At 41.6% G+C, this 26951-nt stretch overlaps 1 protein-coding gene across 1 annotated transcript; it reads right to left on the bottom strand.

The window, feature by feature from the left end:
* Nucleotides 1–1264: 1264 nt before the first annotated feature.
* On the bottom strand, nt 1265–26951 carry LOC109992750 (olfactomedin-like protein 2A). The gene is made up of 8 exons (XM_020645491.3): nt 26683–26951; nt 15957–16220; nt 13358–13465; nt 13061–13237; nt 12131–12377; nt 8086–8385; nt 7696–7881; nt 1265–4397 (listed from the first exon to the last, which is right to left on the bottom strand). Exons 1-8 carry the CDS (start codon nt 26749–26751, stop codon nt 3793–3795), a joined length of 1956 nt encoding a protein of 651 aa, XP_020501147.1. The 5' UTR covers nt 26752–26951; the 3' UTR covers nt 1265–3792.

Here is a 26951-nt window from a genome sequence, read left to right on the forward strand (position 1 = left end):
GCGCCACAGTTCCCTCACCGAGCGTTGACCCGGTCAAAGTCAAACAGCATAATAACGTGACACAGCAGAAGTCACATTTTTGTCTGCTTTCAGATACCGCCAAAAGCTAGAGGGATGGCATGCATTGCATTTGAACCATGTTTTTTTATCATTCAACATACAATCACCACTTTGCGGTTTGCTACCTTGTTAGCAAGGTCAACCACAAGAAGGTCAGAAGTAACTAGTTAAAAGTCAGACATTTGTTTGCCCATTAAACGATTCTCCCTCGGTGCTTGTATACCAGGAGAAAGACAGTATTCCATTTCAATGTCCTAATCAGAGCTACAACCGTAGCTCGACTTAACGGTGCATGTAGACGGACGTACAGACTAATCCAATGTATCCTTGCTGCTTTGGTTGTCTGGACATGAGCCTTTTCCTATGTTAAACCAATGACCTCTTGAACATTAATGATATGGCTCAACAGTGCAGTTCCTGGCTTCACAGTGGCATATAATGTAGGGACAAAGGCTTTACATCCAGGCCCCATGAGGACATGATGGTACATGATGCTGGTGATAAAGAAGAGGCCCTGCTGATGTGAACAGGATCAAGTTGAGCGCTGATTTAGCAACAGGACAGCCTTTGTGTTCACCATGAGGCCCTGAGACTGAAGCAGCATAGGTCATGTGAATTGTCAGTGTTCATCACCACAGCTAGCGTGGACATCATTGTTCCATTACAACAACATGTCAACATTTCGTGACAGAGTTCATGATTGAACACACCATTAGTGTGGCCCTCGTAAGACTTACGGCCTTGCCTTGCACTCATTAATGAACATCATTATCTGGGTGTCAAATGGAACGAAGTGAACACAGTGCTTCTTTAAATAGAAGTGGGGAGTTACTTCCCCTAAATGAGGACCACATTCGAGGACCTACCACACCCACCATTCTGCTCTTTCAATGTCTCCCTCCAGAATTGCACGACTTGGATCTGAAGTCCAAGATTTTCAAATCCACAGCCAAGAAATCAGGCAGCCATGCCCTTGTTACCATGACCCCGGCTGCTCCTTTTTGTGTACTTTGAGATTGAAATTAAGCAGAGCATGGTGACCTTTGCACCAGAACTAAACACAGCTCATGAGAGCTTTGTTATCCAGAAATCAGAAGTTGTTTCTGTTCATTATCCCGTCAACATGAGAAGTGCAAGGCGAGTACGGCTATCCCCTGGCATCTATTGGGACATAGGGGGCTGAGTTATAAAACTCACAACACACTTTTACACTGGAAATTTTATTTCATAACACGGACACAGCTGCTTTCAAGTGTTGTTACATTTCATGAGTTTTATTTGAACTTCACAAATAACTTTTATTGAAATCAGAAAACAGTTATGAATAAACAAAACACTCCTGATTATTTGTGAACAAGCTTAATAATATAACTGTAAATCCTGAATGGTGTGCAAGACCAAAACATCGTATAAATTGCTCTAAGAGTTACCTCATGTGTCTTAAAGCTTACGTCTTTGAGTCGATTCCATTTTTACTTGGTCTTGTCTTGATCACAGACAAACAGAACTCTTGCTGCTATGTCAGGATCACAAATGTTAAACATCACTAAATCGCATGACCAATATGTCTGATTTATAAAATTATTTCTGTGAATTGATGCATCTGTTCCACTTTAAGTGGAACCAGTAACTTTTGTTAAACAATAATGAGATAGGACAAAAAGCTATGTAGCTAATGTACATTTAGCCAATTAAAGACAGTGAAGCTGGTATCAGCTAGACTTTGTTTTAATTTGTTTGCTCATAGAGAACAAAGGAAAATCCCAACACCAAGAAATTTGTCAAGGTAAACTAATGTACACAAACATACTGTAAAGACAACTATATACGGCAGTAAAAGAGGTGAAGGTGGAGGAAGCTAAAGCAGCTAATGCTACTAAGCTAAATGTATTAATGGGATTCTGGATCTTTAAGAATAATCATACTCATGTTTTCTATTTTACTGTTGGTGTTACAGACTTTCTTGGACTGACACTAGTCTTGGTCTTACTCATGACCTGGTCTTGGGCAAGGTAGCCCTTTCCAAAAAGTGTCTTACACATTACTCTCAGTAATTATCAAAATAATGAGATCCATGATTTATAATGTTCCTTACTGAAAAAAGCATGGCTAATGATACAGGGTAGTTTTTTGTATTAGCATGACTTATCCCGTTTTTCATTTCTATTTCCAAAGGTTAAAGTGTTCAAATACTCAAGAATTACAACACATTTAGTGGTTATGCAAATGCTATTAACAAAACAAAAGCTGAATACTTTATACAACAACAAAGAAACTTTACAAGAAGCATGAAAATGAGGAAAAAGGGTATATGGTATGGTCAATGAATTCAGGTAAATATAAAATATTGAGCATAGAAAGGTGTGTACTATTGTTTTTTGGAGTTTATTTTACATCCCTCTACAAATCCCTCCGAGTTTATCAGTGGTACAGAAACAGGCAAGCATCATGAGGCCGGAATAATAATGAATGCAGATTCATGATCAAAGTGCTTGGTGATAGGATGGAGTATAGATGAGCAAGTGAAACAAAAGCGGATACTTGAGTTTACAAATATTTCTCAAAAAGAGAATTACTCTGCAAGCAGAAATAATCTTAAACCCCGTTTCCACCAAGTAGTCTAGTTCAGTTTGGTACACATTTATTGGCGTTTCCACTGTCGGTGCATAGCACCGCCCCATGGACGACCTCGGATATGCAGACTTTCCTAGGAATCATTGATCAATTATTTACTGTGTCACATTCTTCTTCTTTGCCGAATTTAGTTTACACTATGTTGCGCCGCTGTGATTTAGTGATGTGTAAGGATCCGGTTGGCTGTTGAAACGCAAACAAGATTGGGGTTTACGGTACCAAACCGTACTGAACCAAACCTGACCACTTGGTGGAAACAGGGCTTTATTGGCTGAGTTAAATGTTGGGAGCGGAGCCAAATATTACAAGCTGTGTCGATTTAAAAGGCAAAAGATTAAAAAGGAGGGAATCCAAAATGTGAAAACCTAATGATTCTCGCAAATGCTAGCTGTGCTACATTAACCAGAAGTCTAGCTAGTGAGGTCATCGTTACTTAGGACTTAAGAGTACAAACCAAATAGAGCAATAGAACTTAAAATAGAGCACAGATTCCAGTATAGCACTGAAGTTGTACTTTGCATTCACTCACTTTTATTAGTGTTTTGATGTCTAACACCCTTTTCTGGATTGGGGGTTAGTTGTTTTTTTGACTCGATGATCTTTCTGGTTTAAAAAACTACTAATATGATATTAAGAGAAAAATCCAAAACGCAAGCTTCAGAGTGCCCTGACAGAAATCAACAACGGATGTTAAATATATCTTTTCCATTTGACACTAACTTTTAATAGCTATCAATATGTTGGCTAGTTGGCCAACAATATTAATGAACAAAGAAATCTCTCTGCATCCCTAAGTTCTGCTTCTTCTTTCATGAAGTTTGACTCAACCTGTGAGATTGTTTTTACCGTCTGCTGTCCTTTCTAGACAAATTGTACAGTCACATCCCATAACACATTTAAATGTATGTATGAGCAGTACTCGGTGAGGTCAGTTGTTTAAATAGCACGCATTGGTTGTGGAAGGCTGGTGTAGGTTCATCCTTTGTCCTGTTGAGTCCAATATGGCTGCTTCTAGGCTGTCAAGTCTGAGTATGTTCTTTTACTTTAGGTGCCATACCGGCAGACCTACTCGGAGCATATCTGTAGTGTATCTGTACCTCACTGTTCAAGAAAGTTCACTTGATAAGTGAGCTGATGGCCATTGTCCCAGGCGTACAGAACCTTCTCCTTGGGATTGTAGTCAATCTGGGTGGTGAAGGAGTAGTCATTGGTGAAGGGCAGGCGTGGGATGGCTTCAGTGTTGGTATGGGTGTCATAAGCATAGTTCACCTCACCTTCCTTTTGGTTATACACATCAACAGCGTACAAGACACCACAGATGATGAAGCAGTTCCCGTAGGAGTTCCGCTTGAGACCTGTCCTCCAGGTTGTGTCCTTTTTCAATGACAGGTCTCCAGGATCCAGTTTACTGATGACAATCACTTCCTGTTGGTTGTAATCGTAGTCCATAGAAGGGTAGATAACCCACAGGCCGCTTTCATCCACTGCAAAGTCAATGTCTGAGTGGCCCCTCCATTTCCAGGGGGTGGTGTCCTCGTAAACCACGTCATGCAGCAGAGTCCAGGCAGCCACATATCGCATCCTCAGGTCATACTTGATGATGTTTTTGGTGAAGGCTCTGTTGTAGTAGAAGGCTCCGTTATAAACCACATGTCCTGTGCCAATCCAGTTGTAGGGCAGTTTGAAGAGGTTGCTCCATCGTCCTACAAGAAACAAGAATATGTTAGCTATATCTGTTTGTGTTTTAAAGAGGGGCTAATACTCTATTCTAATTGGCTAATAAGCACAGTGTAGCTCCAACAAAGGCAAGAATGTGATTAGATATATCCAAAAAGTCTTGTCATTCCATGTCAGCTAAAGGAAAAAGTCCCATACGGACACATTTTAGGACTGAAATATATGCCAAGAATGCATAGGGCATCGAACAAAATCCAGGTATTCCTGTACAAACAGCTAGGCAAACAACATATTTGGATTTATTTGATTAATTTGGACTTCCCAGAAAGATGCAGTTCTGATACACTTGCTGTGTACAAAATCACATACTTTCATATAAATTATAGTCAGTATGATGTCATATTGAGTATGTAGTGTGCTACAGTTTTTGGTATGCAGTTTTATGTAAAGCTGCCAAGTGATGTGCTCATGGTAGATTCATGTTGGGTCTCTGTAAATAATATAACAAAGACTACGGTCTAGACCTGCTCCTTTTGTAAAGTGTCCTGTGATAACATTTGTTATAGATTGATTTAATTGATTGATTCATGTAGCTAGCTGGTTATTATAGCAGCATAAAGGAAACCCCTTTAATGCTCAAGATCCATCTACTGTGATGTTGTGCTTATCTATATAGTATCTTTTAGTTATGATGAGTGGGATACATCCAACAGTGTGGGTGCTTTGCTGATATTATGCCCTTCAAAGAGCCAATGTCAATGTTTTTACAAAGCCAGACTGTGAACACACTGCCTTCATGTGAGAATGACACAGTTTTTTTTAGCAGTTCATTCCTGAGCAAACACGTTGTGTACTGTAGGTGTCACTTTCTAATCACATCCTATCTGCTGTCCTAACCTCCAACCTCAGGAAGTGCGATTTAGATAATGATAATAAATGGAAAGCCCAGTGAAGGACAAAAACAACGGGCTGTAGAGCACCCCCTCTCCATCCACATCCCCAAAGTCCAGCCCACACTCCTAATCCCTCTCTGCTGTGCCCAGTTCAAAGGAAAGACCAGAGCACATGTCAGGGCGCAGCGGGCATCACTGCAACTCCAAATACCTAGTCATCCGCACACAGCTGTGAGCTCACCACACTGCAGGATGCCTCACATGTAAGTGCATTTAGAAAGCCCATTGTCCAAACACATCTAGATCAACAAGCCGAGTCCTGTGAGGGGAGATCATCTTAACTCTCTTAGAGAGTGTAATCCAATTCCTCAGTTGATTTGGATGAGGAAGGAGTTGATTTTCCCACCCAATGGAGCCGTGAAACAACCCAAACCTACATTCCTCAGATCTCATCAGTCTCACAGAGCTCATAGGATAATCAACATGAATCAATGTCAATGATGTTATGAGAGAAAACACACAGCTCCATCACTGGATCAAGGTGATGAAGTTAGAGAAATATGTTTGAAAGATTGTAGAGTACTAAGTTGAAAGATATCAGGTGAAAGTAAGGGTATATATTAATGTGTTGACACTGAAATGAAACCTCCTTTGAAGCTGTGTTTAATGTGTCTTCATGCTATATAAAAGACATTTAAACTCTGGATCAGAAAGGCCACTTCATCCCCTTGGCATGATTGAAAACGTTGAATAATGCAGTTTCACATTTGAAATAAACAGAAGATACTTGCGCCCTAAAAAAGGACAAGGTCTCAGTGAAGACACCCCCCATCCCAGTTATGCCCCTATGCCCAACTGATGAATTACAGAACCTACTACATGGCACTTAGTTGCCATCGCAACCAAAACAACAGATCCATACTCTGTTTATGCTAGCTAACCGGGTAGTCACAATGCTGGTACTACCTACAGTACCACATGGCCCACACAAAGAAATTTCTTTATTTTATTTCTGGTGCCAATGTTACACATGAAAAAGAACGGCAAAGAGAACACGAGAAAATACAAAAACACAGATTAGAGGAATCTTAGAAAGATAGATGATAAAATGTATCTCCTGGATGCTCTGTGGCGGGGCTGGAGGCCGAGCCTTGGTAACTTCAAGCCATAAAAAAACACATTTGTTCAAGGGGAAATGCTGGAACTGGATTAATTTGCAGCCTTTATTTGTTTACTTGTTGAACTAATAATTTTGTAACTGCCATAAGTAAACTCCTCAAAAAAAGTTTGGAAACATTATTTTGGTCAATTATTTTGCCACTTTAATAATACTAATTGGTGTTGTATTTTATATCATTGGAAAGCCTGATTAGTCACCTTTACAACGAGGTATAACTTGTAAGGATCGTGCATTCGTGAATTGAGCAAAACAGCTAAACGTGTGGGTAGCGCCCTAAAAAAATGTGCCAAAATCCCCTGCAATGTTCTTCTGTTGGTGTTCACTCCTGTTTTGAGTTGCTTGGGGGAATTGATGATTGCACTCTCCCACAGTAACAAGTTTTTTACACATTATACATTTTACACTGTCAGGGACCTCAGTAGCGTGTGGATGATCCATACGAGGCCACAACATCTTGGCCCCTCCTCCTCATGCTGGTCACCAGCCTGGTCACATTTTGCTGTGGGATGGCATCCCATCCCTCAACCAGGAGTTGTTGAAGGTCAACCAGCGTGGTTGTGTTGGTCACTCTGGCATGAACAGCATGCCCAAGATGATCCCACAAGTGCTGTCAATTAAGTGTCAGCCATACACCCGTAACTGGCACACACCTGGCAGCAATTGGTATTCACTCCTGGCAACAGGAGTGAATACCAACAGATGAACATTGCAGGTTTTTTTTTTTTTTTTTAAATTTTAAAGATTTATTTTTGGGCTTTTTGTGCCTTTAATGGAGAGATAGGACAGTGGATAGAGATGGAAATCAGGGAGAGAGAGAGTGGGGAATGACATGCGGGAAAGGAGCCACAGGCTGGATTTGAACCTGGGCCGCACGCTTTAAGGACCACAGCCTCCATACATGGGGCGCGCGCACTAACCACTGCACCATCAGCGCCCCATTGCAGGGGATTTTGGCACATTTTTTTAGGGCTCTACCCACACGTTTAGCTGTGTTACACATTCCACGAATGCACGATCCTTACAAGTTATACCTCATTGTAAAGGTGACTAATCAGGCTTTCCAACGATATAAAATACAACACCAATTAGTATTATTAAAGAGGCGAAATAAGTGACCGAAATAACGTTTCCAAACTTTTTTTGAGGAGTTTATCTGTGATGGGACTCCTTATAACCTCCTCCTTCACACTTAAATTGGTCTGGATAAAGTCGATGACTAAGGCAATGTCAAAAGACCAAGGTAAGGCCCACCTTGCTTGAAGTTGTCCAGGTTGCGGAATTCCACCAAGTTGTTGCCGTAGTAGTAGTTAGTGACGTAGATCTTGGAGTCTTTAGCCAGGGGGTCCTTCATCCAGGCTCCCTCATTGCGTCCATAACTGTGCTGCTTCTCTGGCTGCTCGATGGATGCCAGGGTCCCTTCACAGTTAAGGATCTTTCCTGGAAGAAACAAACAAACAAACAAAAAACTTGCCAAAAATGCCTTGGCTAGAAAGACTCGCATTCACATCAGCTTAAATCGATTTCACACTCCAACACTTCTTGGCAGGCTCTACACGTTGTTCTGCTGCGAAATGTGCCTCTGCGATGGCAGACATGGAACCAAATACTGAGCTTATCCACAGAGGGGTATTTATCACGTACCTGCTCGGTGCAGTGTGGGACGACTGTTGTTGTTGGAGTTGTCAAGCATTAGCAAAATAGTTGGAGCTGGTCTTTCGGGTGCTGATGCGCCTTGTGTGGTGATAGTTGTCGGTGCAGTTGTCGTGGTGGCAGTTGTGGTGCTCCTTGTGGTGGTGGTGGTGGTAGTGGTTGTGGTGGGGACTTCGGTGGCAACGGGTTCAGCTGCAGTGGCATCCATGGCCTCGAGGACCATTTCAGCTCCTCCATCCTCTGCCTGGTTGTCTGCAATGTGATGGACTGTGTATGTTTTTGCAGGCTGGTCTGGGAGGGAGCGGAGTGGAGTGGAGGAAACAGAGTAAGAGATGCAGAACAGATACAAAATTCTACAAAGCTAGTTTACATTCAAAACACAGCCGATGGTAGAGATTGGCTAGGCAATGTTTGGGATGAGTGGTAGTAGAGGGAAGCAGTTGATGTAAAGCTGTATTTTGTTCTTGTAAGTGATGGTTACATTTTGGTGGTATGATCCAGCTGTGTGAAGGGACAATTCAAAAGCAAAGCTGTCATGCAATCCCAGAACCAATTGATTATCATGAGACGTTAGCTTTATAGTAATTTCTCTTAAACTGACATCTGCATCCACGTTTTCGAGTTGTGCTCTTAACAATGAACCCCACATGGAAAATGGCATTTAAGCCAGAATAACCTCTGCACCAGAAGCCCACTAAAATTTGCTGTTGCTCCCAAAAGGCTACATCCAGGCTACATCATCAGACAAATGCGTTCTGAAGAGGTGCAACCCCTTATCAGACAAATGTTCCAACAACAATTGGGCAACAACCCAAAAAGACAGTTTTCTCTGTCACTGTATGTAATTGGTGTCAGTGCAGGCCAAGTAGCTACAAGGCCATCTGGTTTTTCTGTAATTTCATTGACAGTCCATGAATGCTAGTACTTCACTTTCTTCTGTGTATTATTTAGAAGTGTAGCACCATCAAGTCTTCTTTCATGTTTCCAATAACCTCAGATAAAAAACACAAGTGGTTCTGCCTTCAGACTGATAGACAGCTAACTTTATTCACAAATTAGTTTGAATCATGATCAAAGCCTTAAGCACTCAGTCAGTTAAAAACTTCATATGAAAATTCCTTTTTAATTTACAGCCTGAATTAGTCAGATGCTTGCGTCTTGTGCGCTCTGGTTTCACACTTCAAAAGTCTCTTGTGGTTGTTGTAAAAACAGACGGCAGGCTCACTCAAATACAACTTAAGAGGAGAAAGAGTCTTCTCCCCTTCTGGTCCTCATACTCCGACGTCCTGTGCTGCCAGACAGATGTGGGGATATTACATCAGTGGTTCAAAGCACTGCATCTTCCTGACACACATACTCTGAACATATGGGCCCGATGAGGGCCGGACAAACCAAAGAATAATGGTGCTTTTTAACAGCATGGAGATATAAGAAAGCTCTAAAGTTATGTTTAGAAGGGATTGAGAAGCTTTAAATTGTAACTAGATTAAAATGTATGATACATTTTAAATCAGTAAAAAACATTATATTTCTGATTTGGTGTACTATTGGCTCTATGTGCTGAGAACATTAAAGAGGCCATCAGCTAATCGTTAAAAGACATCTTTGTTTTGAAAAGCAGATGTAATGCATATTGTACTGATTTTGTTTCTTTGTTTGTTTCTATTATAATACAGATTAAGCACTCGTAAATTTTAAATGACACTGTTGTTTGGAAAAGCAGATGGACATCAAATTGTACCAATTTTGTTGCGTCACTACTATACAGATCAAAGTCCCCTTTAAATCATGATGATAATTAAATAAATATTTAAGTGGAAAATATCAGCTTTTTGAATGATTAAGTCATGTCAAGGCTCAATGATGGACACTGGATGTGTGAAGGGCACGAGCAAGACAAATAATGTGTCACCAGTGGACAGATGCTTTTCTTGCATAGGATAGCCTGATTTTAAAGGCACTCTGCACCCTGCATCCTGCATATCATATCATCTCTACTGGAATGTCACCATGTAAGTGTTCATCATCACATTTTACTCCACTTGACAGGCACCACACAGGGTGATTTAAAAAAGCACCTGACTACGTTCTTCTCCAATAGAAGTGCACATGACGGGCACTTTCTTACATTTCCATCACTGAAAGGTCACACTGGAGGGCACTTTACAACATCTTCTCCAGTGGGAGGGTACCTCAGGACATTAGTTCGCAACCAGGGATCTGAGCCCCCCTAGAGTTGGTGCCAAAGATCTCAGAGTGGGGTGCGAGGCTTTGTCTGCTCTGAGGTTGTCAAAATTAGATTTGCACTCGTAACTAGGATCATGATAACACAATTACAGTATGAATATACAAATGTCTTTTGAAAAGAACAACTTTATGTAGGCCTTTTCTGTTGGGATGTTGAGAGAATAAATGTTGTTTAAACCAAAAGAAGAGACATTTGTCATTGAAACAAATTAAAATGTATGTTAATTTTTGACAGCAATGTACCATTGTTTTGAGTGGGTCCGAGGGGGGCTCAGCTTTTCAGAGATAAAAAAAAATGAGGTTGAGAAACACTGCCTTAGGCCCTGTGTTTTTTCCGGGCAGAAACGCGCTGGCTGTACGCTCAGTATTACTTGCATGAAGCGTTTGTGCGCTGTCTCTATGACAACCGTCTGCTGACAATGGCGCTGTATGACCGACACAGCTCTTGTACTTTTTACTGTAAATTTAGATTTAGTTCCCGTTCAGATACAGAGCTAAAGGGATGTGGGTACAAGACACGATCCGTAGGCAGCTAAACTTTGGAGAATATCATACATTTAGAAAAGAGCGCCGGTGACATCAACAGCCCCTTTTTTGAAAAGTTGAAAGATTTTCAACTTGAGCACTCTGAGCGACTGCACAAAAAAGGTGGAGTGTTGGGAAAAAAGATACAGGGCGCTGAGCTTTTCTCCAGATGGCCTCTTTCTGCTGCGAACGCTCTCTCCTCTTTGAAAAAGGCACTCAAATAAAACACTAGATGGACACGGGGCCTCAGAAGGCACTTCACCATGTAACCTCTTATGGAAGACTTCCCTCAAGGGCACTGTATCAAGTTTTCTCCAATAGAAAAGCTTCTTAGAGGGCTTGAACCGTGGTTACGCTGGGCAGGTCCCAGTGAAAAGTGTGTCACTGGAACTAAATTTGAAGAAAGGCATGTCAGGAGTCGTATCATCGTTCACTGGATGAATAAAGGTTTCAGCATCCTCCTCTTTGCCAGAGATTATGGAAATGCAGCTGAATGGTTACAGTGATTTGACAAGGGCGGCTGGGCTCGCTGAAGGTCACGTACATGGCAGAACACACGGTCTGACAGCATTGTGCGTGTGCCCTGGGCAAACACAGCATACCTATTCACTCAACTAGACTTAAAGAGGATTGGAAGGAGTCAGGAAATGTTTTCTCTGCATTGGTGAGGGTCCCCACACATTGTTGTGAAGAGTGAAGCTGAGGCATGTCATGGACATGGCAGCGCTCCATTGAGACAGCATTCCATCAGCTCCATGTATTTTGTCATAAAAGACTTGGATTTCCTGCTTGCTAAATGAGCACCAGCTATCCAATCCGGCGCTGACTAGACCAGCTGTGTTTAAAACAACACTGGAATAAATCTTGTATTGAGGGGATCTTGTGTGCCCCACGGTGATTGATTCCCTTTCTATTGCTTTGCGCTCCAGTGTTAAGTCTGCAACACAATCACTGCCTTATCTCACACTTGTGTGAAACAACATTGTCCCATAAGCCCCCATAGGGAAACTAAACCCAGATAATAGGGATCTTAACTTTGGCTGAATGACTCTAACAGCTGGCTGATCCTGATCAGATTGCTGAGGAACTAATTTGAATCATTTTCAACCTCAACAGTGGATCAGGAACACATGATCGCACACAGATGGGAGTGCATCTTCAGCTAAAGTGCAAGCACAATGTTTTTTTAAGCCCAAACCGGGTGGCTTCCTATGAGCACTGTGGGCTGCCGGGAGATTTCCCTGGCCAAGCTGCAATCACTCACCTCCTCTGTGCTCATCTTCATCGGGCTTTGTTGCCTTGTAGTATGTGATGCCCCGCACCACGCCAGGCTGGTGGCCAACCACCTTGGCTTTGGCCGTCGGGTCAGGCTTAACCGGTTTCCCAGGTTTAACGACCTCTTTCTTGGGCTTTATGACCTTTTCTTTGGGCGGCTTGGATTGGGGTTTGGCTCCGGGGCTCTTTTTGTTGGGTGTTTTTACAGCCTCCTTGGTTTTCTCGTCATTAGTGTCCTGCCAACAAAGATAGTTTTTTACATTTTAGATTTTTATAGGTTGTATACCATCCCTGTTGATAATGATTCCCTATGTTCTATATGAACAAATATTAGCATAACTAATATTATCAGTAGGGCTGTCAGCGTCAATGTGTTTATCCTGATGAGATCAATCCCATTAATCACACTCTATTTTGTCCCTTTTGTTGCACTGTAGTAAAGCCTCCACAGTGTCTGCCTGCAGCAGCAGTGATGGAAAATAACAACAGGCACCTTTGAATGGCTCATTTCACTTAGACACCTCAAACGATGAGTCAAAGGTAATATGCACCATGTGACATAAAACATTTCATCTTATTACCATTCCCTTTAGCTATATTCATTTACTTTTCAATCTGGAGTCAGATCACCCGCCTTACTTTTCAATCTTTTTTTCCTGTATTTTTAACCCTGTGGTACCTCAAAAAGACTTTCAGTTGTTGCCAGATTTGAACCTTATCTTGTAATTATTCCTGTGTGAGTGTGTCCATACAGTTCATCATTATAACAATTCTTAGAATATTTAGTGGTAAAAAAACATTATCTTAATAATGCATTAATACAATACATGAAAATAATAAAGAAAAGATGCATTTTCTGTATTTCAATCAGATTGTTCTTTCACATGTGTACAAAACCACAGACCGTGTTTCTTCTAACCTGAGCTTTGCTCTCGGCTGAGTCTTTCTGGAGCAGCTGCAGGCTGAGGCTGGAGATCTCCTTCTTGATGCTCATCATGACGTTGGAGTAGTTCTCGTATCTTTTGAACTGGTTGGTGAGGCTCGTCATACTGTCCCGAACAAACTCATTATCTCGTGTGAGGTTTGTCTTGATTGTCTGCAAGATAACATCATTTTTTAAAGCAGTTAACACTATCCATCGTATGACCAAAAGGCAATCCTTTAACAACAATGATATGTGGAAGTACATGCATTGTAGTCGTGGTTGATTGAGTACCTCTTCTAGTGTGTTCATCTGAGACACCACCTTGTTGATGTAGGAGTGGACTTTCATTAGATCCATGCTGTAAAGGGTTCCCTCGAGGAGGTCCACCATAGATTGCAGCTGATCATTAAAGCCATAAAAGGAGAAGAACTTGTTATTCACTTTCCACTGAATACAAACCTGTCAGTTTTATGAGCCTCTGTTCAGCTGCAGTAATACGCTTAAGTGCCCTTTGAAAAATGTGCTGTGATTTCCAATATTGACGTCCGTACTCTATCAGCGAGTGCTCTTGCTCTCGCTCTTAACTCATTTATGCCTTCCCTCTTGAATAAAATTGTGTCCCTCAGAGATTTCTTGGGTTAATCCATATTTTTTAAGTGGAGTCAGATCAAACATCTGCCTTTTGTTTCACATGGTGCATAGCGTGCTTCGCATGTCTGTAAGAAATAAAAGTGTGCTTTAGGTCTGTGCAAAGACGTTCTAACGTGTCAGCATTAGACGTCAGATGACATGAAACTAAAGGTCACAGAGAGTTGAAGAACAATCTGTTAATGCTGTTAAAACTGCCGGGACTCTTTGTTAAACCGATCGCCTTTTCCAACACTCTCATGTTCTGTTGTGTTTTTAATGTTTCAGCATTATTGCATTATCAGGTATCCTTCTGTCTTTTATTCTTTTCATATTCTATATCTTTACAGTACAAAACTTGTAATGCATTTCCAGTTTTTAAACTTATTCATATATATGAATTATAGATGATTAAATTTAGCTTATTTTACTGCAGCACTGATATAAAGGTTTTTCAATTCCCCAGGATCTTTCAGATTTTCTCATTAATAGTTGTTTTTGTGTGGTTTGATAACATGTTATCGAAAGGATGCATGAATGATCTTTTTTGGCTTTTTATATGCTTTTATTTTGGAGATAGGAAAGTGGATATAGTTGGAAATCAGGGAGAGAGACAGAGAGAGAGAGAGAGGGGGGTGATACGGGGCAAAGGGGACATGGGTTGGATTTGAACCCGGGCTGCCCGCTTGGAGGACCATAGCCTCCGTACATGGGGCGCTCACACTTCTCGCTAGGCTACTAGTGCCCAAGGATGACTGATTTATCTTTTTTCTGGCTTTTTTCTGCCTTTATTCTGGAGATAGTGGATATAGTTGGAAGTCAGGGAGAGCAAGAGGGATGATACGACATGAGGCAAAGAAGCCTCTGGTTGGAGCCACAGTACATGGGGGAACACACACTAACCACTAGGCTACTGATGCCCCAAGATGCATGAATTATCAAGAACTCAAACTCATCAAGACTTTTTACATGAAAAAAAAAAATCTGAATTCATTGCTTATCAATGGATAACAATCAGGAATGCAAAAAGAAATGACAGTATCTCATGCATGACTTAGTGCAAGAACATAATGTACACTAATGCACAGCTGCGGTATTTTAATGATGTTTTTCTTTAATATGATCAAGTATTTTTCATCGGTATGTCTGCAGATTAAGCTTAAGGCGAAAAACTTGACCATGCTAATATACAGCGGCGCTGCTTGTCAACAGGCAAGTCAGGCACCTGCTTGGGGCACCAGACCAGTAGGGGGGCCCCTGAGAGCTGACAAACTTGAAACCGCAGCAGTAGCGCAAAATGTGCAAATTTTGCAATGACAGTAGGAAACCTCCCTAAGGGGGCCCCCATCTGACAGCTCTCACTATTATTGCCCTGCTTAGCATCTCATGCATTATTCCTGTGAAAAACAAAGTTCGTCAATGAAAGTCACTAAAGGAAAATGAAGAGGAATGATCTGTCAGGGAGTGAAAAAAGAAAGAGGAAGAGCGTCAGGACACAGCTGGCAACATAATGGTGGTTGGAGGGGCCCCCAATTAATCTTTGCCTAGGGCACCAACAGACTCTATAATCGCCTATGCTATTATATTCTGTTGGATTTAAAGTGTTGTAGCCCTGAAAAACTTTTTGAAAGCCATGATGATTGGCACTTAAGTTCTTATATGTAGGCGTTTCATATACTTTATTAATCTTGAGCTGGAAATCGGGGTTTTACAGAACCTGCACATGCACTAATTGAGAAACGTCAGGGCATGGGGGCTGCACACAGGGGGGTACCCCAAGCATGGGGATTCAGCTAATTCTGTTAATATTTAACTGATCCACAAAAAATCCATAGATTGCTTCAAAATGTCTGCCACTGTTCAACTGTAGTCTTTATGCACTCTGACCTTTCGATTGACACCTCATTTGACCAATCAGGACCTTCACTGTTCTAGGCTACTATAGCCAATGAGAGCCCGAGTAGAAACGGGACTTTCTCTCTCTCCTCCGTGGCTGCATTACACATGATACAAATGTGTCAGTTGAAAAAATGGAGAACAGGGTCAAAGGTCTCATCTCCTTGGAGAGTCAGGAGCAAATGAGGTCAGCTGACCCGGGTTTGCTGAAGTGAATTCAGCCAATAATTAACATTTAACTGATGAATGATCGTGAGCCCAGCTCTGCAGATGGACTCTGCGAACATGCATCTAATTATAATAAAATTTGAAAGATGCTATGATTATATACGTTTTCTACGTTGGCTTTAAGTCCCTTTTTGCTCACCTTCAGTAGCTCAGGGGCCTGTTTTTTCAGCTTCTCCATCTTCCACTCGTTCTCACAGGGGTTGAGAGAGGAGGGCGGGGCCGTGCAGGAGCACTTACAGTCAGATCCAGAACTGACCGTCTCCACCGTGTAGAAATCCTCCACACGTACACTGCCGCTCCGCAGCCGCAGGCAGGCGTCCTTACTTAGAGGACGCATGATGCACTTACAGCGGCAGTCCGAGCCCTCTGAGGTCATCCGGACAGGCTCTGTCTCCCCAAAGATCTGAAAGACAGGATGGGAATCTTTCAGTTTTCAAAGGTATTTTCAGTCCTTTTAGTCTCGTCATTATAATCCCTTTTTTATTTATTTTAACTGAATAAGAGGGAAATGTTTCTTGTCTCTACAATGTGAACAATACGTTTCAGGGCTGAGCAGGATCAGAACACCTGCATGTTCTGGATCTCACCGTATAATTATCCAAACCCAAGAGATTGTTTTTGAAGTTTTTATCCGTACATGCTGAGGTGTGCTGTTTCTCCTTTCACAATGCCGACCTCTTTCAGTCATCGTTTCCATTTGTCTCACCTCTTCCATGAATAATAAATCTTTTTATTGTAGGAAACCAAAGCAAAGGGAAGGAAAGTGATCCCAAAGAATAACCACATGCTTCCCCTCTTTTGAATGTTAGCCGGTGTGACTCAGAGGAAAGCCTCAGAGACAAACATAACTCACAAAGACTTCTACACCTCCAGCTGGCCTTTGGCTGCCATGTATGATGACAGAGCTTTGGCAGGGCCACGGTCATGGCTTACTTAATAAACAGGAAGCGATGCATGGCAGCCCGAGCTCACACTCCCCTCTCTTCCTATGAGAGATGTGTGTAAACTGGCAGAAGAGATGGCTCTAACACAAGAATTTACCTTCCAAGACTTTATGACATGTTTGTGTATGGATGGTGAGACGGCAGCGAGGTGTTAATTAGATTAATTAGATCAAGAGACTTAAAATCATTTTAAAATGGTTTGAAATGACTGTGTCCAAACAGCCTGTCAAAGCTAACAGCTGATTTATCTGAATAAAGGTATTTTCAATAAAATGAGACTCTAATCCAGAAGACTAGAGTTTGATTTCTGAGTGAAACCAAAAGTCATTATCTTTTTCCCTTTCGCTATATAAGTTATGTAACCTTCATAAATGAATAGGTACAAAGGGCCTGCACAATATTAGAAAAAGATAGGATGTGCGATAACATTGTTCAATAATATAATACCAATGTAAACAGAGGGAAGCTAAAAGCTAGTTTAGCTTCATTGATCTGCATCAAAAGGGTGAGAAAGAAAGACTGTTCTGTCTCTGTTCAAAAGGTGAAATACATGCTGAGTGATTAAATGTACAATGTAGAATTTAATTAGAATGTTTACATTCAAATATTTAAAATAATTTAGAATGGATGAAACATATGTTATATATTTTTTGGGCGGGAGCTGCTTCTGAAAGCTGCCGTACTGTTGCTGTATGTGCTGCTGTGATAAAAAACGTCATGTAAATTATGCTTGGAAACGTTAGCTCGTCAGTAAACATATTCTCTGTTTCGCCCGTTCATCTAGACAGCGGTCTACCCAGAGTTCGTTTTCATGTGTGTGGGGGCGGTAGAAGCAGAGAGAATCACTCCCATGATTCCTCGCAAGCCTCTACGTCATCTTTTGTTATTGTGTTGATTGAGAGCCCCCTGGTGGCCGAATCTATATGCTGTGCCTTTAAGCACTTGCTGTTTACATAAAATAATGGATCTGATTAATGGCGATCAATTCAGACTTTTTCAACATGTTTGTTTCTGATTGCTCATATTGCAAAAATACAACTTTATGTAATTGTTATATGTTGTGCAGCCCTTCTGTAAATAACCAATGTAAACTAGTTACATACTTATGAGTCATCCAAGTCATTAAAAGTACAACCTGTGGTCACATTGTGTGGGAGTGTGGTGGGGTGATTTGGTCATGTTGGTGATACATTACTTAAATCTTAACAATGCAAGAAATCTTTCAGCAGGGCAGCAGCAGGAGGAAGGTAATGGGGAGGCGGAAGTGGAGGTGGAGATGTTGTGTGGGGTGGATGGATGGGGGGGGGGCTCATTAGTGAAAGAATGCAGGCTGACTGATGGGGGAAGATGTGAAAGGGGTTTGTGCTTCCCCTTCCATTACTGCAGACACACTGGGAGGGGGTCTGATACGGGGCAGGACTCCTGTGTGCACAGCCGGGCCAATCCTGACCCATGTCAAGCGAAAAGGCAGCAGGTTGACAAATCCTACAGCCACATGAAAACAGAGTGGATTAGCAGATTAAGCTTCTTTAGCTAGAGACTATGCCTACGGCCATGCTGAGCTGCATTGTTCGACCCCAGTCAAACTCCGGCTGCTGCATAGCAACATCAGCTTAAGTTGCTTTTGAGTTGGAGAAGTCACAAATTCCATCAAGATTTACTCTTGGTGCTTCAGGTTGTTGTCTGGCCAAGAAAGGTCTGAATCGTAGCAGGCTTTTTCTGCAGGAGAAAGATTTGGCTTCAGCTTATCAAGGAAATCTGAATCACTCCACGTTTCCAAGCAGCTTCTTCCTCCTCCTGTCAAATCGAATGTGCTGGTATGTCCAACTGACCGTCCAGCGTCTCATGCCAAGCTGACCTACCAGCGTGAGAACAGGCAACACAATTAAGAGTGCTAATAATTAAGAGTTCGGACTGTTTAACGCATGCTTTGAGCTCCGAGTCTTTGCCGCTGACCTCTCAAGTGCAGTCAAGTTTCGGGGTCAAAAAGAACACGGCTCAAGCATGAACCCATGTCTGCACAAAGGGAGGAAAAGAGCTTGCGCGCCGCAGAGAGCTCTATTAGATCAACCGCTGCAGCCTTTAACAGCTAACACACCCTGACAGTGATGAAGTGAAACCCCAGTTGTGCTCCAGATTGCTAAAAACACAAGACGTGTTACACAATGGCCGCTGCGTTCATTAGCCTCAGAGTTCAAGTCAGTTTTTTCAGTAGCACCAGCCTGTTATATCTGCAGCCCCAGTTCAATATAAACAAGGATATCCTCTGCTTTTTAGTACTCTTGCCAGCTGGCCATCGCGGCGACAGCTGTGTGGTGAAAAGGGCAGACAGTGCAGGTATCCTGTGGCAAAGCTCAAACATTTCACTGCCTGTTCCAGCCTTCAAACACAAACATTAGTGCTGTGATTCCTGTTATGTCCTGCAGCTAATCCAACCCTCCACTCTTTGCTTTTTCAACCATTTTCCCACATCTAACACTCAAAAAAACCCAGCTCTAATCAGTCTTAAGCCCATCAGGCTTGTGGCTCTGAGGATCGACTATCCCTTTAAAAGCCACATCATCTCCTGTCAAGGGCACTCAAGACCAAAAGCACGGTCCACATTCCAGTCCAAAGAGTCCGCCTGATTTTTTTAAATCTAATTAGCGGTGCTTATGATAAACAGTCTTACTTGGCCACTGTAAAGATTAACTTGGTACAAAGAGAGAAATTCTATCAAAGCCTTCGGTCTGACTGGAGATGAAACGGGAGGTCGGGGGCTCAGACTATAAACAAAAACACCGGCATTAGCACCGGGATGTTAATTAGCTCAACACAAAGTGTATCAAGCACTCGCTGCTTTTGGGGGTACACATCTACATTCCTGCTGGGTCTGTTTATGTGTCCTGATACTCTGCTTTCAGTCATGTCAGTGCAGAATCACTCATAGGACTAACACCCCCTTATCCTCTTGAACCATTTAAAAAAAGTCAAGGGAATTACTGTATTTTTAAACCTGGGCTATCAGCACTCCACATATCCAAGGGTCTGCACAGGTGGTTGGAATAAAAAAAGTTTTAGAATGACTGCAGTAGACTGCTTCAGCCGGAGATCTACAGTGGAAAGTGGTTTTTTTTATTCAAATCCACCTGTGTCAGTTTCAGATGTCAGTGTAATCTAATATTACATGAACTGCATAATAAAACAAACTCTAATGTTCATTTATTTTACATCAAAGTTCAAGCTCAATGCTCAGCTCAGCTGAGCGATGTGTGTGTCATTTACATGCATGATTCCAAACCTTTTTTTTATTACATAAACCCTATAATATGTGAAAAATAGGGACTATGTCTTAAGAAATTCAAAAAATGTCATCAATCAATGAACTGAAAACTCCTTTAATGTTTTCTCATTTAATGAAATAAATCTGTTATGAGGGTGAAACTCCTCGGAAAACAATAACACATTATTGTTTCCATAATCAAACCCAGTTCCTATTCTAATCCATTCGTCTGCACAATGATGCACCTTCTAATTAATCACAATTATAAGTGTGTGTCTTCATGGCGACCTCAACTACGAGTGGAATGGCGGCTGTTGCCAATGCCTTTCCTCCAGACGATTACTCTCTGCAGAGGTTATTAATGCTCGCACTGCTCAGTGAGAGACTCTGACCTCCTTTCATTAAGAAGACATTATTTGAATATTGAAACTTTCAGAAAAAGGTCCATTAGTTGTGCAACCAGACTTCAACAGAAATTACACTTGATAATGATATTAGTACAAATGCTAATCATAGGTGGCAGGTACTTTATTTGCAAAACGATATCTGCAGAGGGCATGAATCATGGTGCCTTCATACCTGCACAAAACTTGAGGTAAGCAGCATGTGTGAACACAAACGGTTCAGTCCGCACACCAGAAGCTGATGATTCAATTCCATATAAAGTGGAGCAGCTTCTGGTGTGTGGACTTAGTCTTCCTTCTCTCTTTGGTTATACTTTGTCTAGCATCCAGCACTCAATGATTCGGATGGGCATGCAGTTTGATGTTTTTGTATGAACACAAACAGCTGTCATTTTTTACTGCGATTTTACCTGGAGTGTTTCCTGCCAGCTCCTTGGTATATTTTCTGCGTGAAGTTGAGGTGAACTGATGTGAGAACACGGTAGGAGGAGTTGATGACCTTTCTATCCTGTGACAGGTGTTTTGTCGAGATGTGTGGCCTTGTCAAAAATGCTGCCTAATATTACCAGAGTGTTCTGTCTATATCTGACTAAAATGACTCAGAATAGGCCACTAAGTCAGTAAAGTAGCTGTCATGTTCTCTGATGTGCGGACGTTGATCCAACAGCTAGTCCTTTTTTTTTTTATTTCATTGGAGTCTGCCTGTCTTATAACTGAGCAGGCTTCATAATTACATAAAGCCATTCATGTGTTGTATTACAACGTTATGTAGGAGGTATCCGTGCAAAAGCCTGGCCTGTGGCTCCTTCTTCAGTAGCTCAGTCTGTAGGGACTTGGGTTGGGAACCAGATGGTTTGCGGGTCCTGGTATGGACCAATGTGTGGAAGTTGTTCTGGTTGCTGGAGAGGTGCCAAGCCAACTTCCTGAGTATTGCTGAGGTGCCCTTGAGCAAGGCAACCCCATAAGAGTATAGCCCTGTGAAGCTGCATCTCTCCACTAATGCATGTCCACAGGTCCTGCTTGTACATGAATGTATTTCGGGCCTATGTGTGAGTAGCATGTCTCTCAATGACAGTGTGTAGTGAACAACCAGTACAATCTCCATGTGTGTAATGAAACAGCCACATTATGTTTTCTGTTCACCAGCATGTTCTTCTCTGTTTTTGCAACAGGTTGCTGTGACCTCCTGAATTGTTGTCACTGAGAGGTTTACAAGTAAGAGACTCCACAAAGTGTCTTTTCTCAGACAAAACAAGACCCCCCCCCCCCCCCGTCAAACCACAGACTTCTGTTTGTACACTTTGTGTTTTTGTTGTTGTAGCTGTTTCTCTTGTTTTCCCTGTTGATTCGGATCTACTGGCAGAAGGTTCTTATTAACTGTATAAACACGAGAGTGCTATTCATCTTCTCAGTTCACTCACAGCAGCTGAGTGAGTATTCAGATTTTCACAAATGTCAAACTAGAGAGAATGGAAGCAACAAAAGTACAAATGTTTCATTTATGTACTTAACATAGATTTTTCAAGTTTATGAGAGTATTTAAGTTTCTGACAACTTTTCACTTTAACTTTTTTTTCAGCCCCTACATGTTAACAAACATGTCTCTCTATTATGTATCATTTTAAAACGTTATCTATACTTTAATTCAAATGCATTTTCAGAACAATTCCAACCTGAACCTATCAGAAATAAATCGTCTGATCCAGCCTTCAAATATCAGGTTTGTAAGATGAAACATCACGAACATGCCTGAAAACACATTTTAAGATTAAACAAAAGACGGAAACTTTTTCCTGAGGTGAACAGGTGTCTGATGAATAAAACATCTGTGACCAACACAAGGTCAAAGGTCAATAAGTCATCTGGTAAAGGTGAATATTCACTACTTTCAGTACATTGGGCCTCATTCACCAATCATTCTTAATGTTCTTTAATCCTACTTACAAACTTTTTAAGAAGATTCTGGGATCCCCCAATGGGATTTGTTGTTAGGTAAGAACAGAAGTTACAAAAAGTCAAGAGCGCTCGTATGCACATTTGAGTTATTGCATTTCATTTACATCTACAGATGTATATTATTATAGGATTTGCATTACAATATTTTGTTTCATAATTAATAAAATATTTGATCAAAATATTTATGTTCATACAAATCAGAAATAACATACACATGACACTTCAGTGCACATGCATTAATTATGTGTATTGCATCCCATGCGTCAGCAGGCTCAACAAGCGGGCGAGGAAGGCACGCTCTGCTGTTGGTCTGGAACCAGCCATCCTGGACAACTCCTCTCACCCTCTCCATGATGAGCTGTGCAGATGGGCAGTTCTTACTTATTTAAGACCTTCAACTAAGTCCAGTTACCTTTTGGATCCAGCTTCGATTCTGTGTACTTTTACAACCTCTTTCTTTCTTCTATTTTGTAAAGCTAACAGGTGCAGACTCGTGTCCTTTGCAATTGTTCAAAGATCAAGAAAACAGTTAAACTCATGAATGAGGGAGTGAGAAGTCCTCCTCATGTGAAGAAGAACGCCTTTAAACATAATATCCATATTGATATTTTTGAATCAAAGCCAAGAGATGTCAGACTGTGTAAAACCTTGGCCATGTGCATGTCTGTGCATCTAGGTCAGATGGCAAGCATTAAACCATCCCCTTTCAAAATCTTTTTTTTTTTCAAGGCCATTAGTATTTCAGCTAAATGAGGTGTTAGTCACTCTCATTTCCAACAGCAGGCAGCTTTGTTTTAACCACAAACAGGGAGATCTGACTGTCTGCACTCTCATACTGTTTACACACTCATCAAGCCTCCCTAATTAAATGAAGTCATGTTGGCATAACACAGCATAGAGAAATGTTATTTCATGGTCATTGTGCCATTCATCCATGCATACAAAGCACAGTAAAGAGCCTGTAAGTGACTATTTATCATGGAGCCCCTTCCCTCGACTGTTGGCTGATTTCCTGAGCATCCCAGTCTGCAGTCTGCGTCTCTCTAGCCCCCATATGACCTTGGACTGATTGTCCTCTGGTTTGTTTACAACCAAAACAAGAAGCAGGTGCACACGCTGGTTCCCACGCCACCCTCTGGTGCCCTTCATGCCCTCTTTCCGAGGCTGCTTTGTCTCCCATCAATGCCAGTGCAACCAGCCTGGCTACAGAGACTATGACTGGGTGTCTCCAGTGGCCATGAGGCTGGGTGTGGGTTCCTGCAGGATGTGTAATGGTGTTGTGAGAAGAGGCGTGTTAATGCTGCAAATAAAGGCCGAATGAACAATTTAAGAACATGAGAATCAAGATAAGGGCTGTTGAAGTGTACCAGGAAGTGAGCGTACCTCAGGAGGCAAGACATGATGTAAATGAACAAGGCGGAAATGGCCGATGATGCAACAGAGTCCAAGGCTATAATGACAATTTGTGCCTTTTTATCAATGCTTACTGAAGTGAAACACATTCGCAAAATCAACAACCGAGCAGAGATTAACATAGTGTACTGGTGAACAGAAAACATGATGAAACAGTCCAAACAGTCTATGGACATGCCCCATATCACTACTACTGGGAAAAATTCCAGTCTGTGAAAATATGCATCAATATATCCCTCATATAATCTGAACGGTATCTCTGTACATTTGATATTGGTTATGTTGGCAACAGCCTATTATACTGGTAAAGTAAAAGGGAAAATAACTTCTTGTCTGCAGGTCTTAACTCACAAGACGAACATTAAAATGTTTCCATATGGCTACTTTTTACTGCTCAAGTCATGTCAACATTATTTAATATTTTCTGGTCATTTTTAACTCTACATCTACATTTCAGACATCTGAAAGTTAACAGAGAAACCAGCTGAACTAACGTAAGAAGCAGCTCGGCTCACAATCCCACCTAAAAATATTAGATACTTTACTGGTTTCCAATCAAAAGGTTTATAATATAATTGTATTCCAGGAGAAACTTTGTGAACAATTATCCCTGTAAACAGCTCAGCCTGCAGCCCCCCTGATGTCCCGCAGCCCCTAAAGAGTGTAGAAGCCACAGATTTTAGACAGAGTGCTGCTTTATTGGGTGTTTTATTGAACATATTTGTGTTTATTTTGAACAACAATAGAGATTAATATGGAGCAGAAGAAAAGTTAAGCTAAACATGTTTAAGATCATAGGCAACCTCTGTAGTTGAAAGCAAAAGTGCAAAAGCTGCAGTCCCTCAAGTGTCCACTTGAGGCTGGTTGCAAAACCCTAGAAGTCACATACACACCCATTAAAAAAAAAGAGAAATAAAAAGATGTTTAAAACCTGGTTTAAATGAAATGGACTTAAGCTTTTCTAGTCTTTTGACTATTCAAAGAGCTTTTACACCGCAGATCACACCTGCACATTCACACCCTGATGGCAGAGGCTGCTATGTCAAGTGTCCATCAATATTAACTAATCCATTCAAACACATTCACATGCCGCCAGCGAAGCAACAGGAGCAACTTTAGTGTCTTACCCAAGGACACATGTGACATGAGGATGATGGTGCAGAGGATAGAGCCCCTGACCTTCTAGTTGAGAAAAGACATACTCCACCACTGAGCCACAGTCGCCATAGAAAGGAAAAATACATAAAAAATATGATTAGGGGCATGGCTGTGGGGCGTGGCAGATCAGTGTGTCTGATCTGAATTACAGCTGTTAGCCAGGAGGCTAAAGGCCTACCTCAGCTGCACCACATTCACTGTCTCTAGATTGATCACAAGTTACTTTGAGACAGTATTTTCAACATGGTGACTGCCTTCACTGGGCTTCAAAGTTGCGCTCTAGCAACCAATGTCCCAGAGATGACATCCATATTTCTATACAGTCTATGAGTTGGACTCAAAACAGGGCCGCTGCAATAAGGACACATCGTCAACTACATGGGGCACAAAATGTACCAGATGAGATACCAAGTGCCCCAATTTTTTAACATATAGATAAGTTAAATTATAAAATATCCTTCTGGTTTTTATATTCAAATGTGAAGCATAATCAAATAAGGTCATAAATATACATATTTATTTAAAATTGGGAATAAAACGATTTGTTTTAACATCTCGAGATTCCCAACTAAATCAGCCTCCACTTGTTTCAGGCTCCCCCAGCAGATGTTGGAACCCGTCTGTAGGGAGTTTCTCCCATTCAGACACTGTAGAGCATTAATGAGGTCAAACACTGATGTTTGTGATTTGGTCCGGTTTGCACTCGATCCCAAAGGTTTTGAATGAGGTCGTGCCAGTCAGGTTCTAATAAACAAACAATAAAACATTTATTTTTGTAGTGTGCTTTGTGCACTGGAGCACGCTCAACAAAACAACAACACAAGAGTTCGCCTGGTACTACTTTTGTCAAACATGTCTTTACAAGTTGAAACATTAAGATGTCCCTTCATTGCACCAACCAGGCAGTGCCCTCCCATTTGTGACCACATATTATTCCACAATATTTTTTTTGCAACCAAAACAACGATGTGCTGATTCCATAACTGCTATACTAAAACCACTTCTGTGAACACTACTTATTATCACTGCTAGGTCCACTACTGTATGAGGCGTCTACTCTTTGCATTGCTCCTCATTTCACCTCTGATTGTATCAGCACATGTTCAGCAGTCACACACCATACTTGGCCATACATGTTTGACAGTGCATCTGGTCTTCATACATAATGCATACTGTACATGTGTTTTGTCTTCTGGTGTGTGTGTGTGCCTTTGTGTGTGTGATTGTAGAGCAGGATTAGGCTGAGGGAGAGTGAGGGGTTACTGCAGTCCAGCAGCTGTACAAACAAGAGCAGCCAGATATTACTGAGTGCCATCTCTCCCACACTCGGCTGGCATCAGGCCTGCTCACCCTGGAGCTATCATTACATGAACCTATTGTTACTCGTCCTGTCACACAAAAGCCCTCATTGGGAAGATTACCCTTAAAGCATAAAAAATGACACCTAACCCTGAACCATCTGCAGACATTAGACAGAAAATGTCCAGGTCTGGCAGGGGGAAAATGTTGGGTGCTGGTCAGGTCAGCAATTTGTCTGAGGCACAGGCACCATAACGCAGGTCGTTTAGCAGGTAAATACTGGAGTGAGGTGGAGCAGGACAAGAGTGGAGGTTAACAGGCTGGGATGTACATTCATCATGAATGAGTGGCTAACCCTTGTTTCAGTGCAGCACAATGAATGAATGCACGGCGAAATACAGTGAATAGGACTTATTTGCATGTACGTACCTTGCTCTGTGAAGACACATCCTGACACAAAACCAGCACACACGCGAACAAGTTCGTGTATCTCCACATTTTCTCTCTTGAGTGTCTGCGCGTGAAGTTCAAAGAAATCCAAAAAGGCAATCACTGGATTCAGTCCATAAGGTAAAAAATTAGTCCAACTATTTAAGCTCCATTCTCTTCACACACAGGGGGGATTATCCAATATGCGTCAGTCTGACTCTCTCTCTCTCTCTTTCTGTGTGTATGGATGGAAGTGTGCGCTCCGTCTT

This window comes from Labrus bergylta, chromosome 2 (genome assembly GCF_963930695.1).
Source record: "Labrus bergylta chromosome 2, fLabBer1.1, whole genome shotgun sequence".
NCBI lineage: Eukaryota > Metazoa > Chordata > Actinopteri > Labriformes > Labridae > Labrus > Labrus bergylta.